The sequence below is a fragment of the Anabrus simplex genome, chromosome 3, assembly GCF_040414725.1.
Source record: "Anabrus simplex isolate iqAnaSimp1 chromosome 3, ASM4041472v1, whole genome shotgun sequence".
Taxonomy (NCBI): domain Eukaryota; kingdom Metazoa; phylum Arthropoda; class Insecta; order Orthoptera; family Tettigoniidae; genus Anabrus; species Anabrus simplex.
Genome location: NC_090267.1, coordinates 4,997,120 through 5,011,764, shown reverse-complemented (window position 1 = coordinate 5,011,764; position 14,645 = coordinate 4,997,120). Strand labels below are relative to the sequence as shown.

At 37.1% G+C, this 14,645-nt stretch overlaps 1 protein-coding gene across 1 annotated transcript in view; it reads right to left on the bottom strand.

Annotated features, from left to right (window-relative positions):
- LOC136866909 (oocyte zinc finger protein XlCOF6.1) overlaps window positions 1-10,719 on the bottom strand; it is a 93,402-nt gene extending 82,683 nt beyond the window's left edge. Inside the window, exon 1 of the mRNA XM_067144005.2 lies at window positions 10,597-10,719. Coding sequence (XP_067000106.2) covers window positions 10,597-10,662 — 66 coding nt within the window. The 5' untranslated portion in view covers window positions 10,663-10,719. The remainder of the gene's footprint in view (window positions 1-10,596) is intronic.
- Between the last annotated feature and the right edge of the window lie 3,926 nt (window positions 10,720-14,645).

Here is a 14,645-nt window from a genome sequence, read left to right as displayed (position 1 = left end):
CATGCAATGACATCTATTTCCAGAAAGACCTCCATTTGCTATTAGCATGCACGAAGTGCAGAGCCAAACTTTTAAGTTTATGTGGATCTAAAAACATCAGTGTTTCTGCATGGTATGCTGTATGTGGCATTTTCTAGTCAAGAGACCACATTCGTTCCACCACATCATTCTCACAATATAGTGTGGAAAGATCAAGCTAATGTTTATTGACTCCTTTATGGAACAGTATCAGTGTCCGAGATATGGCTCCAGTGGCAGTAGGTATAAAATGCCTTTAGGAGTGGCGACCTGATCGTAATAATTATTGAAAAAAATGCGCACATGCCGTGCAGAATACCATTACATTACATTTACATTACATACACATTACTTTCCTTTGCTATAAGCTACGATGGATTTCTGTCTATTCCTGCATTTTACAATATGGTATCTATCACAGAATTCCAAGCACAACACACACACACATTCGTCATTTGGTTCGTGAAATAATTTGTTGCAGCACACCTTGTGGTGGAAACCATGGATCGCCAATCTCGTCGTCACGTGTCGCATATCATGATTAGCTTCCATCCAGGTCCTGTCTTGCATAGCAGATGTTGCATAGAAGTCCTCTGGTATGTTGTTTTTCTTCTCATGCAGATCTTGTATAAGCTGTCTGATCGTAATAATAACCCATACATGATATGGTACAAGTAAATCAACCTCGGAAAAGGTTTGGGCGTCCCCTGCTTAAAGCGACGTGCAGTTCTCAGAGTACTGGGGGAACTGCAAGAAATGGGCAACCAGTAACCAACATTAAGATAGCAATTAATCCTTAATTATAGGAACCAGGACAGATAGTCCTAATGCCCCTTCACACACAGAAAATGTTTAAAAAGAACTTACTAAAATATAATTCTTAATTAAAAAATTGATCTTATGACCCTGACAGGAAAGGCAGAGGAAGTAGTCAATATTATGGAGATGGCGAAGGTGGAAATGATGGGGCTGAATGGAGTAGTCACCCACAGGCAAAAACGGACTGGGACTAAACATTTCAAAGCAATTGGAAGAGTATGTTAAAGTGGTAGAATGTGCGAGTGACAGGATAATGCAGGTTAGACTAAAGTTGAAGAATGATGTGATAGACTTCATACAAGTGTATACACCACAGACTGGAAACAGAGAAGAAGATGTAAGGATTCTTGGAGAAAGTTGAAAGAGAAATTTCACATGTGGAAGTGGTTATTATGGGAGATCTGAATGCACAGGTTGGAAGCGAGAGATAAGGAAAGGAAGAAGTCACTGGACCATATAGATATGAGAAAAAGAATCGTGAAGGTGAGGAACTAGTGGACTTCTGTGAAAGGAATGGACTTATAGTGGCGAATACATGGTTTCAAAAGAAAAACAACAGTAAAGTTATGATATATGGGTCGGGTGACAGAAGAATTGACTACTTCTTAGTGCAAAAGACAAATCGTAGGAAGTTGATGTATGTTACAGCTTTACCAGGAGAGGCATTTGATGGGGACCATAGAGTTGTGGTGGAAAAATTACGGCTGGAAAAAAATGGAAAAACTAAGAGACAAGACAATGGAAATTGAAAGACAAAATTTACAGGAAGATTCTTCAGGAGAGATTGAAGCAACAAATCCCAGTTACTGAAGTGGAAAATGTAGAAGAGGAGTGGGCCAATTTGAAAAAATGTATTTGTTAGTGCAGCAGAGTGCTTGAGGTAGGACATCTACAAGAGTTGCTAGTTGCTTTATGTCGCACCGACACAGATAGGTCTTACGGCGATGGAAGGACAGGAAAAGCCTAGGAATGTAAAGGAAGTGGCCGTGGCTTTAATTACGGTGCAGCTGCAGCATTTGCCTGGTGTGAAAATGGGAAACCACCGAAAACCATCTTCAGGGCTGCCAACAGTGGGGTTTGAACCAACCATCTCCTGGATGCGAGCTTACAGATGCATGCTCTTAAGCACATGGCTGAGTGAAAGAAAAGGAGACACCATGGTGGAATGAAGAATTGAGGAAAGCGGTGGGAAAAAAAAGAAAACCGCCTGGCGAGAATGGAACTGAGATCAAACAGAAGAAAGCAAAAGGAAATCTCTCAACAGCGAACAGAGATGTTTGAATGTGGTAGGAGAAGAAAAGAAGGACAGTTGGGAAGAATTTACACAAAAAATGGAAGATGATGTAAGTGGCAGTAAAAGGATGCTGTATGGACTTATAAGAAATAAGAGGGCACAAAGAGTTACCACAATGGTAGTGATAAAGGAAGATTGATAACACACCCAGAAGAGATAAAGAGAAGATGGAAGGAGTATTTTGATAAGCTACTGAATGTGAACAACTGTACGGGGGAGAGAGAAGCAATACAGTGTGAGAAGTCAACAACAAAGGATGATACAACAATGCAGGAGGTGGAGTCAGTGGTACAAAAGATTAAGATGGGAAAAGCAACAGCGATGGATGAAATCAGTGTGGAAATGATAAAGGCTGCTGGATCTGTTGGTATGCAATGGTTGTACCGACTAATAAAGTGTATGTGGAAACACGAATGTGTACCAGAAGACTGGCAGAAAGGGATAATAATACCAGTGTTTAAGAAAGGAGACAAGATTGCTTGTTGCAACTATACAGGAATCACACTTGTACTGCAGATAGGTAAAATACTGGAAAGGAGATTAGAAAGAAGAATGCAAGTTGATTTACATCGCACTGATACAGATGTCTTATGGCGATGACAAGGCAGGAAAAGGCTAGGAAGGGGAAGGAAGCGGCTGTGGCCTTCATTAAGGTACAACCTTTGCCTGGTGTGAAAATGGGAAACCACGGAAAACCATCTTCAGGGTTGCCGACAGTGGGGTTCGAACCCACTATCTTTGGAATACTAGATACTGGCCGCACTTAAGCGAATGCAGCTATCGAGCTCGGTGAAAGAAGAATGAGAAGAAAGATTGAAGGAGAGTTACGAGAGGAACAAATGGCTTCAAGAGTGGAAATGTACAGTGGACCCAATCTTTAGCATGAGACAGCTGATGGAAAAGAAATGGGAATATGGAAAGGATCTGGTCATGACGTTCATAGATATAGAAAAAGGCATATGGTAGTATACCCACAGAGAAGGTGTGAGAAACCACGGTAGAAAAGAGATTCAGAAGAGAAATATTAGAAATGGTGCAAGCAATGTACAACACCTGTGTTAGCAGAGTACTGACCCCAGTTGGAAAGACAGAAGGTTTTAGGGATAAGACTGGAATAAGACAGGGGAGTGTGCTGTCACCTCTTTTGTTTCAAATAAAAAATTAAATCAAATTCACTTTATTTGCAAATGAGGTGTCTACCTCAGTGGCAAATGGTACACTAAAATACATCATTGTCAAGCACTAAATTTTAACTTATCAAGAGAAGAAGATATTTTCCTAGAATAAAATATTATACAATTTACACTAACAAGATTTTCTATTAAACACACAGATCAGTCTTAATAAATACAACTAGTAGGCCTACAAGATTAAAATTTACACTGCATTTATTTTTTAACTTTTTTTAGCCATTTTGAGACCTAAGTAGCATAATGACCTGCTGCGTCTTAACCTTTTCACTGCCGAGTTTTGATGACAAGATGAGCTCTCTGAGCCGGGTTTTTTATAAGGAAGAAGCACTTTAAGCGATACATGTTTACTGATACAATTAATGGAATGCATATCGTCCCCTTAGCACCGCAGGCCGATACGGGGTCGGGATGAAGCGAGATTGTATTTTACACCATATTTTACGGCCGGATGACCTTCCCGATACAAATCTCAGTTGAGAAGGTAATGAATATGAAGTGAATTATGGTGAAGGAATCGGCTAATCTTAAGAATAGGAACTGCAAAAGGGAAACCACAAAGAAAGAAACATTCTGAGGACAGCTGATGGTGAGGTTCGAACCCACTCGCCTAGTGCAGAGCTTGGCTCCATAGCCGTAGCATGTTAATACACGTGGCTACTCCGCTCGGTGATGCTATTACTGAAATATAATATAAAATTGTTGGTCCAAGAAGTGGTATTGTCAAAATCATTTATATTTGGGGAAAAACAATTTATCTGAGAATGAGGTGACAATTCTGCAGGTGGTTCATCATTACTACGTTGTCTCGCACTTCCTTGTAGCTCAGTAACGCCACTTAGATATTCTCCATCTTCATTATCAAAATATAGCTCTCCAGAATCACTATTTATGAGGAAAAATTCAATTTCTTCATCAACAAAAGATGAACATATACTTCAAGACGCCACGATGGCTGCACGTAAGCGGGAAAGATGTTCCACTCAAGTGAAGCTGAAATAACAGCAGATCCCTTTCAAAACATGCGAAATGGAGCATTTCCACGGAATCTCAAAGCATGACACAATATCGCGTACATTTATAAGATCGGTGAAGTACACACTGCACAAAAACTTATATATACGGGTTTGGTGGACGAAGCAAGGCGTTCAATAACGTATATATACAGGTTTGGCAGTGAATGGGTTAACCATGCACACAGATGCATGCTCCTAACCACATGGCTGAGTGAAAGAAAGGAGACACCATGGTGGAATGAGGAAGTGAGCAAAGTGGTGAGAAAAAAAGAAGACAGCCTTGTGAGAATGGAACTGAGATCAAACAGAAATGTAAGAGGGTGGTAGGAGAAGAAAACAGTTAACAGTTCCCCATCTTCCTTTTTCACTACGTTTGTGGTAACTCCTTCTGTCCTCTTATTTCTTATAAGTCCACACAGCATCCTTTTATTGCCACTTATAACTCTTCTTGGACAAAATTGTAAAATCAAGAGAAATTAAAGAGATAAAGAAAGTGAAGATAAATGGAGAGGTATTCCTCAAATGATGATGAATAAGTAGAAAGAAATTTATAATAAATGACTTATAAATTATTGTAATTTTTCATGATCCTTTATTACTGTTCATCAAGAATAGATAAAAGTTGACAATGATTCTGCAAAGCTCGGTCAGCCAGAAACTGTTTTTTATACCTGGTTAAAAATTTCTTCCGGTTTGGCAAATTTCCTGCAGAACACAGTACAACAAAAGATAGTTCCTTATTCGACACTTCATAAATCTGAGAAGAAATTGCTATTTTTTCTCCCTCTAAGGTGTTTTAGGACTCCAATCCATTAATAGGAGCATAGACAAAAACAAGGTCATTAGGCTGATCAGGGAGGAGATATGTACAAGAAATGAGAAGTAAAATCAAGAGAAATTAAAGAGATAGAATGTGAAGAATTTAGATGAAGATAAAGGGAGAGATGTACGTATGTATGTAACTGTCACATCTCCTCGTAAGCCACTGGAGCAATTTCAACAAAACTTGGTACACTTATGACTTACTATCATTGAGACAGGAGTTACGGGTGTGAGATAAAAAATAAGACCGGCCTGTGAAAAAAAAGTCTCTCCGGCGAAAGTTGTAGACATGATTTACCCTAATGTAGGTGTGCTGATTTCAAATATGTAAACCCTTTTTGCTTATCATGTACAGGTTTTTCCTATTTGAAATCCAAGTTCGTCATATTGTTATAATTTCAATAGAAAACACTTTAATAGACAATATACCATGTAATTTTAATGGGACACGATCAAATTACAACGAATATACAAAAAGGTAACATGCTCATTGTTAAAATGTATGAATCTCACTACAAGAACCCTACTGTTTGCTGCACTTTGATGTGAATGAATACTGTATTGATTTGCGTTTGTGTTCCTCAGTAGTGTTATCTCGCACTAGACAACAACAGTAATCTGTCATCATGGAGACCTCCCATCGCCCCTGATATGTTCGTTAAATTTCTTTTAGATCCTGATGTAACCGCTCGCCATGTTCCTTGCTGAATGCTCCTAAATTTTCAGGAAAATAATCCAGATGACTGTGGAGGAAATGTAATTTTAAGCTCATGCGGCAAACCAAATTCTGGAAGTTGTACAGCACAATCTGTTGGTAGTTCCCAGGAATTTGTTACACACATCCTTGAATGATTCCCATGCCTGAAGCTGTGTTTCGTTCATCGTTGTACCGAATGTCTGATTCTTCATAAGCTTCCGAATTTGGGCGCCATCAAAACACCTTCCTTTAATGTAATTAGTCATGTAAACATATTTTAATGGCCATTGGCTGCAATAAAATCTTTACTATTACTATTAATTTGGGCATCCAACAGTCCTGGAAATTTCTGACAGAGGTACCAAAAGTAGGGACTGTCTCTATCCAAACTCTTCATGTACTGATTCGTAATTCCAAATTCAATATGTAAAGGAGGTAATAACACAATTTGACAATCAATTAATGGATGAGTTACAATGTTTTCTTCTCCAGACACGAACTGTTTCCTTTTGGGCCACTCAGACACTAACTAGTGACGATCCCTGTCCCAAGAGTCCAACTCACACAGAAAACAGGGGAACTTTGTATATCTTCCTTGCTGCCCTAATATGATACCGCTCACTTTTAAATCACAGCACAGGAACCATCTGTGTTCATTGTAGTTCAGTTTCTGCAACACCGTAGATAAATTGTGATAGTTTTCAAGCAAGTCTATTTCCATTGTGCAGAACACCTTTGAGACTTCCAAGATGACGAATCAAGTCAGGGATATCACAGCAAACACAAGTTTGTCTTTGTGAACAAAAAAACTGCCTGAATTCTTCCTCCCGATTTTTGTAACAATATGAAATTTTAGCAGGAAATAAAAAAATTCTCTCTTTTAATCTTGATCCTAAGTTCACTCTTTTCTTTAGTGAGGCTTAGGTCACGCACCAAATCATTTAAGTCACACTGATTATAAAGACGTGGAGTTTTATCCTCAACATCCGGTACAAAGGTATCATCATCACCATCTTCCACACTTCCAGACGACAAAGACACAATCTCTGGTAACTCTATTGGTGGTTTTCAGACAGGAATATTGGGCCCATGTGGTACAGGAGTTATGGCAGATCAAAGGCATGGATACAGAATATGATTTTTGTTTTTCGTATCAAAACTGGACACTTTACACACACAAATATAACATTTGTCAAAATGATTTCCTTGCTCCCGCCAAGCCATTGGGATTCCGAATGGTATTGACGGCAACAACCCTTTCTACCATTGCTGCAGGTTTTCTAAATACGTTTTACACACAATATGGGGTGCGAAATTCTTGTCCTGATCACCTAACTTCATGTTAAAATATGCCAAGTAGAGGCTTTTTATAAATTTTTTATAAATTTTGCATCTGGCCTTTAACTGTATACTGGCCACATATATAACAGAAAGAGTTGGGATTTTTCACACATTTTTGCCTCCAAACATTACTGCCACTGCCATTTTAATACAAACTCACGTGCATGTTGTAACTTGCAGACAAAGGCGTGACACATGTTCTCAAATTCTACCCTCAGAGTACAGAGAAACGCACTCTTGGCATTTTGACCTTGTCTGACATTGCAGACGTGCAAATTGGGACTGTTCTAATTGCTCTTACAGTGTTCCTGTATGATTACCTACTCCCCTCCAAAAATGAGCACATACAGTATTTTCTCTCAGACATGTCATTACCTGCATTCCATACAACCAATCCAAACCTCATTTATAACAACGAAGCTCCATTAGCATAAACATGAGATGGACTTGTGACAAATCTGTACGTGATACGAAACAACTGGCATTTTTTACATACGGACACTAAATGTAAATTATATCACATACAATTACTTTTGCTGGAAAATCTTCGCAGATTACAAGTGATTAATGTCAATATTAGACAGTATTGAAATTCAATATACTAAAATGTTTACATTTAATTTCTTCAATACTTTACAGTCTTAATGACTATGATATAATCATTCTATTAAGGTTGTAATGGTACTTGTTTCACCTGTCAATGCAGGCATCATCAGCCATAAATGTTATACTGGAGTGGATGTTGTATTAAAACAATTCTTAGAAACTAATTGTTTAACTAATGTATAAGAACATTATGGTCACATTTGGATTTAATTGGTTAATCCTGTTTTAAAGTTTTAATGGGACTTCATATTTATGTTCCCATCTAATTGAGATAATGTATGTTTAGTCATCAACCCGAAGGCTGGTTGGATCCTCAACAGTTCTGCCATGAGCTGTCATAGATTGCCTAGGCATCACTGAAGAGGCATACTAGGGAAATGAGGAGTGAGGTAGTTTCCCATTGCTTTCCTCGCGGAGCCAGAAGTTGCTATTACATATCAGTCTGCCAAGCCCACTGAAATGCATGCACCAACCAACCCTATGAGCAAACGTTTCACACCATTCATAGCAGGGACTGGTTGCGTAAGGAATGGCATTACTAGCATCGTTCATACCTCAGTCACCTTCATTTTGTCAAAGCCAAAGATAAGACAGAGACTGATCAATGAAAGTAACAAAATTGCTCTAGTCTATCCCAGAAGTCTTAGTGCAGCGTAAACACTAGGTCCCGCCAGCAAAGGCATATATGGAGATAGTATAAAATGATATTAACACTCATAATGTTGATACTGAGTTGACAATTGAAGTCAAAATATTTACACAATTTTAATCCTTCAGTATGTACAAGAAATTAACACGTTCAGCTTAAAATGATTTGTGGATTACCTAAAATCTTGTACAGATTAAAATCTTTTCTTTATTGAAACGAGAGTCTTTATTAATAATATTCGAAGTAAAGATGCTGGTTAGATAGCCAGTACAGCAGAGTCTCGCTAATCCGAACTAATTGGGACCGGAGTCTTTTCGGATTACAAAATTGTCGGATTAAGCGGGAAATATTTTCTAATTATAACGTTATTGTTTCTAAGTCCCGCTAATCACTTTTACGGTTTCCAGAGACGCCTAGGTGCTGGGATTTTCTCCTGCAGGAGTTCTTTTACATGCCAGTAAATCTAATTACATGAGGCTGACCTATTTGAGCACCTTCAAATACCACCGCACTGAGCCAGGATCGAACCTGCCAAGTTGGGGTCAGAAGGCCAGCGCCTTAACCGTCTGAGAAAATAGTTTCTACAATACAGTACAGTACATACTGTAATTTGAAATGTTCAATCTTTAGCAGTTACATTAATAAAATACTGTATAAAATCACAGTAGCGTAGTTAAGAACCCGTAGAGGAGACAACGACAATGAAAATGACATTAGCGAGTGGATAGAAGCTGACTGTCGTCAATTACAAACAGACCAAGAAATTGTAGCTATGGTCGAGAAAGAATCTGGAGTTGACGAGGAACAGTGTGACGATGAAGAAGACCACAATGAACGACTAGTGTCACATTCGGGTGCAGTGGCCGCTTTAGAATTTGCTGTACGCTATGTCGAGCAACACCCCGCTGCTATCCCACTGATGTGATGCTTATGAGACGCTAGTTTAACACTGCATCTTCGAGTATGTTCTAATCACTATGGCAAAAGAAACTAACAGAGTTTGGAAAGATAAACGATTGATGGTTTATGATGTGTAATTCTGTTTACATTAAATTATTCTAGTAAAATATGACTAATAAAATGCAAGTAAATCCTCATTCTATAATATGTTCTTTCATTTCAATAAGGAGATTGTTTTAAAAATTTGAATATTTCAGTTCGGATTAACCGGATTTTTGGATTACCGGAGGTCTGATTAACGGGACTCTAGTGTATAGCTAGTGGAGGATGCTTGATCAAGTCTCATTCATATAACAAATTATTACATCTTCACTTTAAATATGCAAGTATGCTGCCTATGTCGTGGGGCTTGTGAAGTCGTCACTCGTGTAAGTCAGGAGAGTTGAACTCCTTTCTTAGGTGTAAATGAACCGGCTATATGATGCATGCTGAAGTCCTTTAGACTTTAGGAGAGATGTCTGGCAGCGTTGCTTGCATGAGGTAAAAAATATCTCAACTGCCTGGGAACCAAACTGGCACCCTGTAGATAAGATACATGTGCTCTATCTCAAGATCACAGGGCTAGATCAGTTATTTTGACACTGACAATAAGAAGTATTATGTAACAAAACTTTAAAATAACCCTGGGACAAATGGCATAAATAATATGTTCCAATATCAACAACTACCTACCATTTCCAATAAAAATGTATGACATCCACAACGCCATCAGTACTCATCCATGCAAATGCTGGGGCTGTAGTTTAATTAAGGCCACGGCCGCTTCCTTCCAACTCCTAGGCCTTTCCTATCCCATCGTCGCCATAAGACCTATCTGTGTCGGTGCGACGTAAAGCCCCTAGCAAAAAAAAGTACTCATCCAACGGCCATTGAAAGACACATCCTAAAATGTGCAGGAGCCCCAACAGATGTGTCATGAGATGAGAGGACGACACCTGCAGATTTACTTTCAAGGAGAGTTTATGTTTCTTGTTATGTATCAAACATTATTCCAGATGAAATACTTGAACAATTATAGGTTTTGAAGTGTGATGAATCATTTAGAATAACCCTGTATTTCACAACCAAAAACGTGGAATACTATGATATTTCACTACCAATATTGACAATAATTTCTTTTAAACAAATTGCCGAATTGTGAATTGAATTCCAATCACAGCAAAGTAATCTGGAATGATACTTACGAAAGATGAACCTGCAGTTCCTTCAAACCAGACTGGTTCGTCCTTGATCCCAATTTTGTGGTCCATCTCATACAACAACAGATGTATTTACATGAAATTGAGGAGAAAGTTATGGCAACTCACTGTCTACTGAAACAAGAAACATTAAATACATATATTACTATTATTAAAGTCATAGTTTATAAACCAACAAAATAAGCAGGCATACATCCCTGCAGCTTCCCGTGATTGTCAATTTCTTTATCGTAGCCCTACAGCCTCGAGTTTTGCATGGCATCCACATCACAGAGACATGGCTTTTCTTTCAAACATCCCACATGCACTGGCTCGAACTGAACCATGGACACCTTCGTGAGAAGCTACTAACGTCACTACACTATCGGAGGTCCCTCCAGGCCTATAGACTGGTTTGATGCAGATGTCCATATCACCATATCCGGTGCTACTCTCGTGGCCCACAGACTGGCTTGATAGAGATCTTCAACATCACAGTATCCTTTGCTTACTCACTCATTTCTACACACCTATTATATCCTCCATCTGCTCTAATCAGTCCTATTACCCTATAAGTACGAGTTCTGGGTTTCTCAACATGTATCCTATGAATATTTTCTTAATGTCAACTTTTACCAAATCTTTCTCCTCTTATAAACCTTATTCACTATCTCTTTATTTGTGACTTGAACTGTCCATCCAACTTTTGACACATCTCGGTAACATCACAATTCAGAAGTTACTATTCTATTTCTTTATGTGTCAGCATTTACCTATGTTTCACTTTCATACAATGAATACTCAACAGTAATAAGATGTTCAGAAACTTCTTTATGACATGGTTACCTGTATTTAAGATGAGCATTGGTTTTCTAATATTACTAATGTTATAACAGAAGTCTTCAATAGAGGGAGAGTAGGTAACAACCCCATGTACTACTCATGAACAATATCCTAAAACAGCTGCCGTGCTTATTCGAACATACAGAGGCTCAGTTATGATGCATTATGTCCAGATTTACCACAGATCTGCTAAGAACTGGCAGTCTATCTTGACTATTCAAACAGACAAAAATTATGCCATCATAAAACCTGGTAAATCCAAAGTATGACTAGAGAGCTTCAGACCAACCGAATCAAAAGTGCAAAAAACGTGAGCATGTGAATATTTTCAATTTCCAATTTAAACTGAATATCAATTCTACAGAGGTTGAAGAACAGATATGAACTTCATGGACGGTTTCCACTACGATTCGCACACACAATTTGAGATTGTGTCTCAATGAAGACAGACTGACACCTTAAATTTTAGTATTGTGATTTCATCCTCACTTTTCATGTAACAAAATGCACATGTAGACGAAGAAATTCTCATCTTTGCTATAACCAGTTACTGTTTAAATTTCATTACATCTCACTTGTTTTCTCACTCGTTTTTATTGTGTTTAACAATATTCTTCTAAAATTAATTATGTATTTTTAAATTTTTTCACTGAAGATGGCTCAAATGAGCCAAAATTTGTTTGATTAACATTACTCCACCAAAAGATGGCGATATTTATTGAATAGGAGGAAAAATTAAATTCCTTTGTTAGGTGAAAACTGTCAATACGGAATGATTTTACTATCGTGTATAATGGAAATGCCATCCAGGTAAGCAAGGAAGCTAACATTTATTGCAATCTAAAAATAAAATTTGCTAAATTACGGAAAGACTCAAGTATTTTGAAAAATGCTTGATTAATAATTTTAATCACAAATTTCTCAAATTCACTAAGAAAACTCATATGAGCACAGCAAAAACTTGTGCAACTAAACATAAAACCAATAAAATATGGATTAAAGATGAAATCAAATTCCTCCATAAAAGGAAATCTCTTTTGAACCACAAACTATATGAAACTCATTCAGAAGTTTGTACCCTTCTTTGCCGCCTTGAATGGACATCCTTTCAATTACATGTCACTAACAAACTTGATATTATTCTGTTAAAGAAACAAAACACACTTGACAAAAAATGGAATGCTCTTTCAAAAACAACCATAGCAAGGTTAAGATCCCAAACAGCGTAAAAGGAAATGATCTTCATCAACCTGTAGTGAAGATAAGTAAAATCAATCTCGATGTTGATAATCTCTAAGTGCTGAGCAAGGGACCTAATCTTAATTCGGGTAATCCTTCCAACTGTGATCATGTATTTTCCACCATAGCTGAATCAGAATGAACTATTAATAAGTTAACCATATACATACAAGATGAAGTCCGATATGTAGTCAAATGTAAACTACCATTAAACCCAACACTGCACACATAGCTAACATCCATAAACTACACAAAAATGTCAAAAACAATGACCTAATAATAACAAAGGACAACAAAGGGAATGCTACAGTAATCATGGATAACAGTGACATCAACAAAGCACATATGTTTTTTTTTTTACAGAAAATACCTTCATAACGCCTGAAAAAAGATCCAACACATAAAATGCAAAGATACCTGAAAACAATTTTCAAGAACATTTTGTTTTTGCTTAATGACCTTGAAAAAACCCAAAATGATTTCATGAATCCGAGGATTCCCACAGCGAAAGCACTAACCAAGATCCATAAAGCCAACGTCCTAATAAGACCCATTATCAATTTTAGAAATATTCCGACTTATTAAGTATCTCAGTTCATTCACAAATTCCTTACATCAAACTATCATTTTTAAGCTAATATGTCAGTGAAAAATTAAATACAATTTTGCAAAAACGTTAAGTACTTTAATTTATTCAAACACTACACACTTCATTCATTTGATATTATTAATATGTGTCCTAATGTGCCTGTTAACAACACCGTACATTTAATTAAGAACAATCTTTCCAAATTCAGCAAATTAAGCATTGGTGACATAGAAGAATTTATTCATATTCTGAAATTCACACTGAATAACAATTTCTTCATTTTCAATAATGTCATTTACCAACAGGTGGGTCATCCCATGAGGTCACTGGCTTCAGGGATACTTATGTATATTTACACCAATCATTTACAACATTCTCACATCATTGGTAAGATTAACGGCATTCAACATGAGCACGCTATGTGGATAACACATTTGCTAGTTTAGACTCTCGAATTACTAACAGACACAGTACTTGAACTTCCTCAACTCCACTGATGAACATATAAAATTCACCATAGTCAGAAAACATTAATGCCCTTAATTACCTGGATTTAACCGTTATGTGCAACTACAACAATACTCTATCCTTTTAATATATATACAGAAAAGCAACCCACACCATCAACACCATCCAAAAAACTTCTCTGAACCCAGACATACATAAGAAAGCAGCTTACACTAGTATGGTTCTCAGAGCATTGACTATTCGTTTATCTCCCAAAAATTACAAAAAAAGAAATAAACACTATTTACAATATTGCAGAATACAACAGCTTCAGTAAAACCTTCGGCAACAGAATCATCAATAGATACAAGAACAGACCTAAGACTACCGTAGTGAAAGAATCTGCCCCTAATGAGAAGTTTTCTATTACCACATTCAATAGTAATAGCATTTACCAAATTTCTAATGGATTTAAAAAACATAACATCAAAATAGCGTTTATAACCTCCCATAACAATTCCCAACTTACTTTCAATCTGCAAACTATCAATAACAACAACAATAATAATAATAATAATAATAATAATAATAATAATAATAGTAATAGATACTTGAACTCCATAGTTTACAAATTATAATACCAATCTTGTACTTCCAGCTATGTCAGTCAAACATGCCATAATTTTCTCATAAGATATGCTGAACATTGCAATGCTCTCAAATATAATAATTTTTCAGCTCTGAGTGAGTATCAAATAATCTAGTCATGAATGCACAACAATAGATAAAGATCTTAAGATTCTGCATTAAGAGAAAAAAGGCACCTTGCTCAACATTCTCGAGAGCATACACATTGATACAGATCAGCTTACGAAACACTCTTCTAATTTAAATGAAATCAACACAAAAAAGGAACATTTTACTCGAAATGTTTATT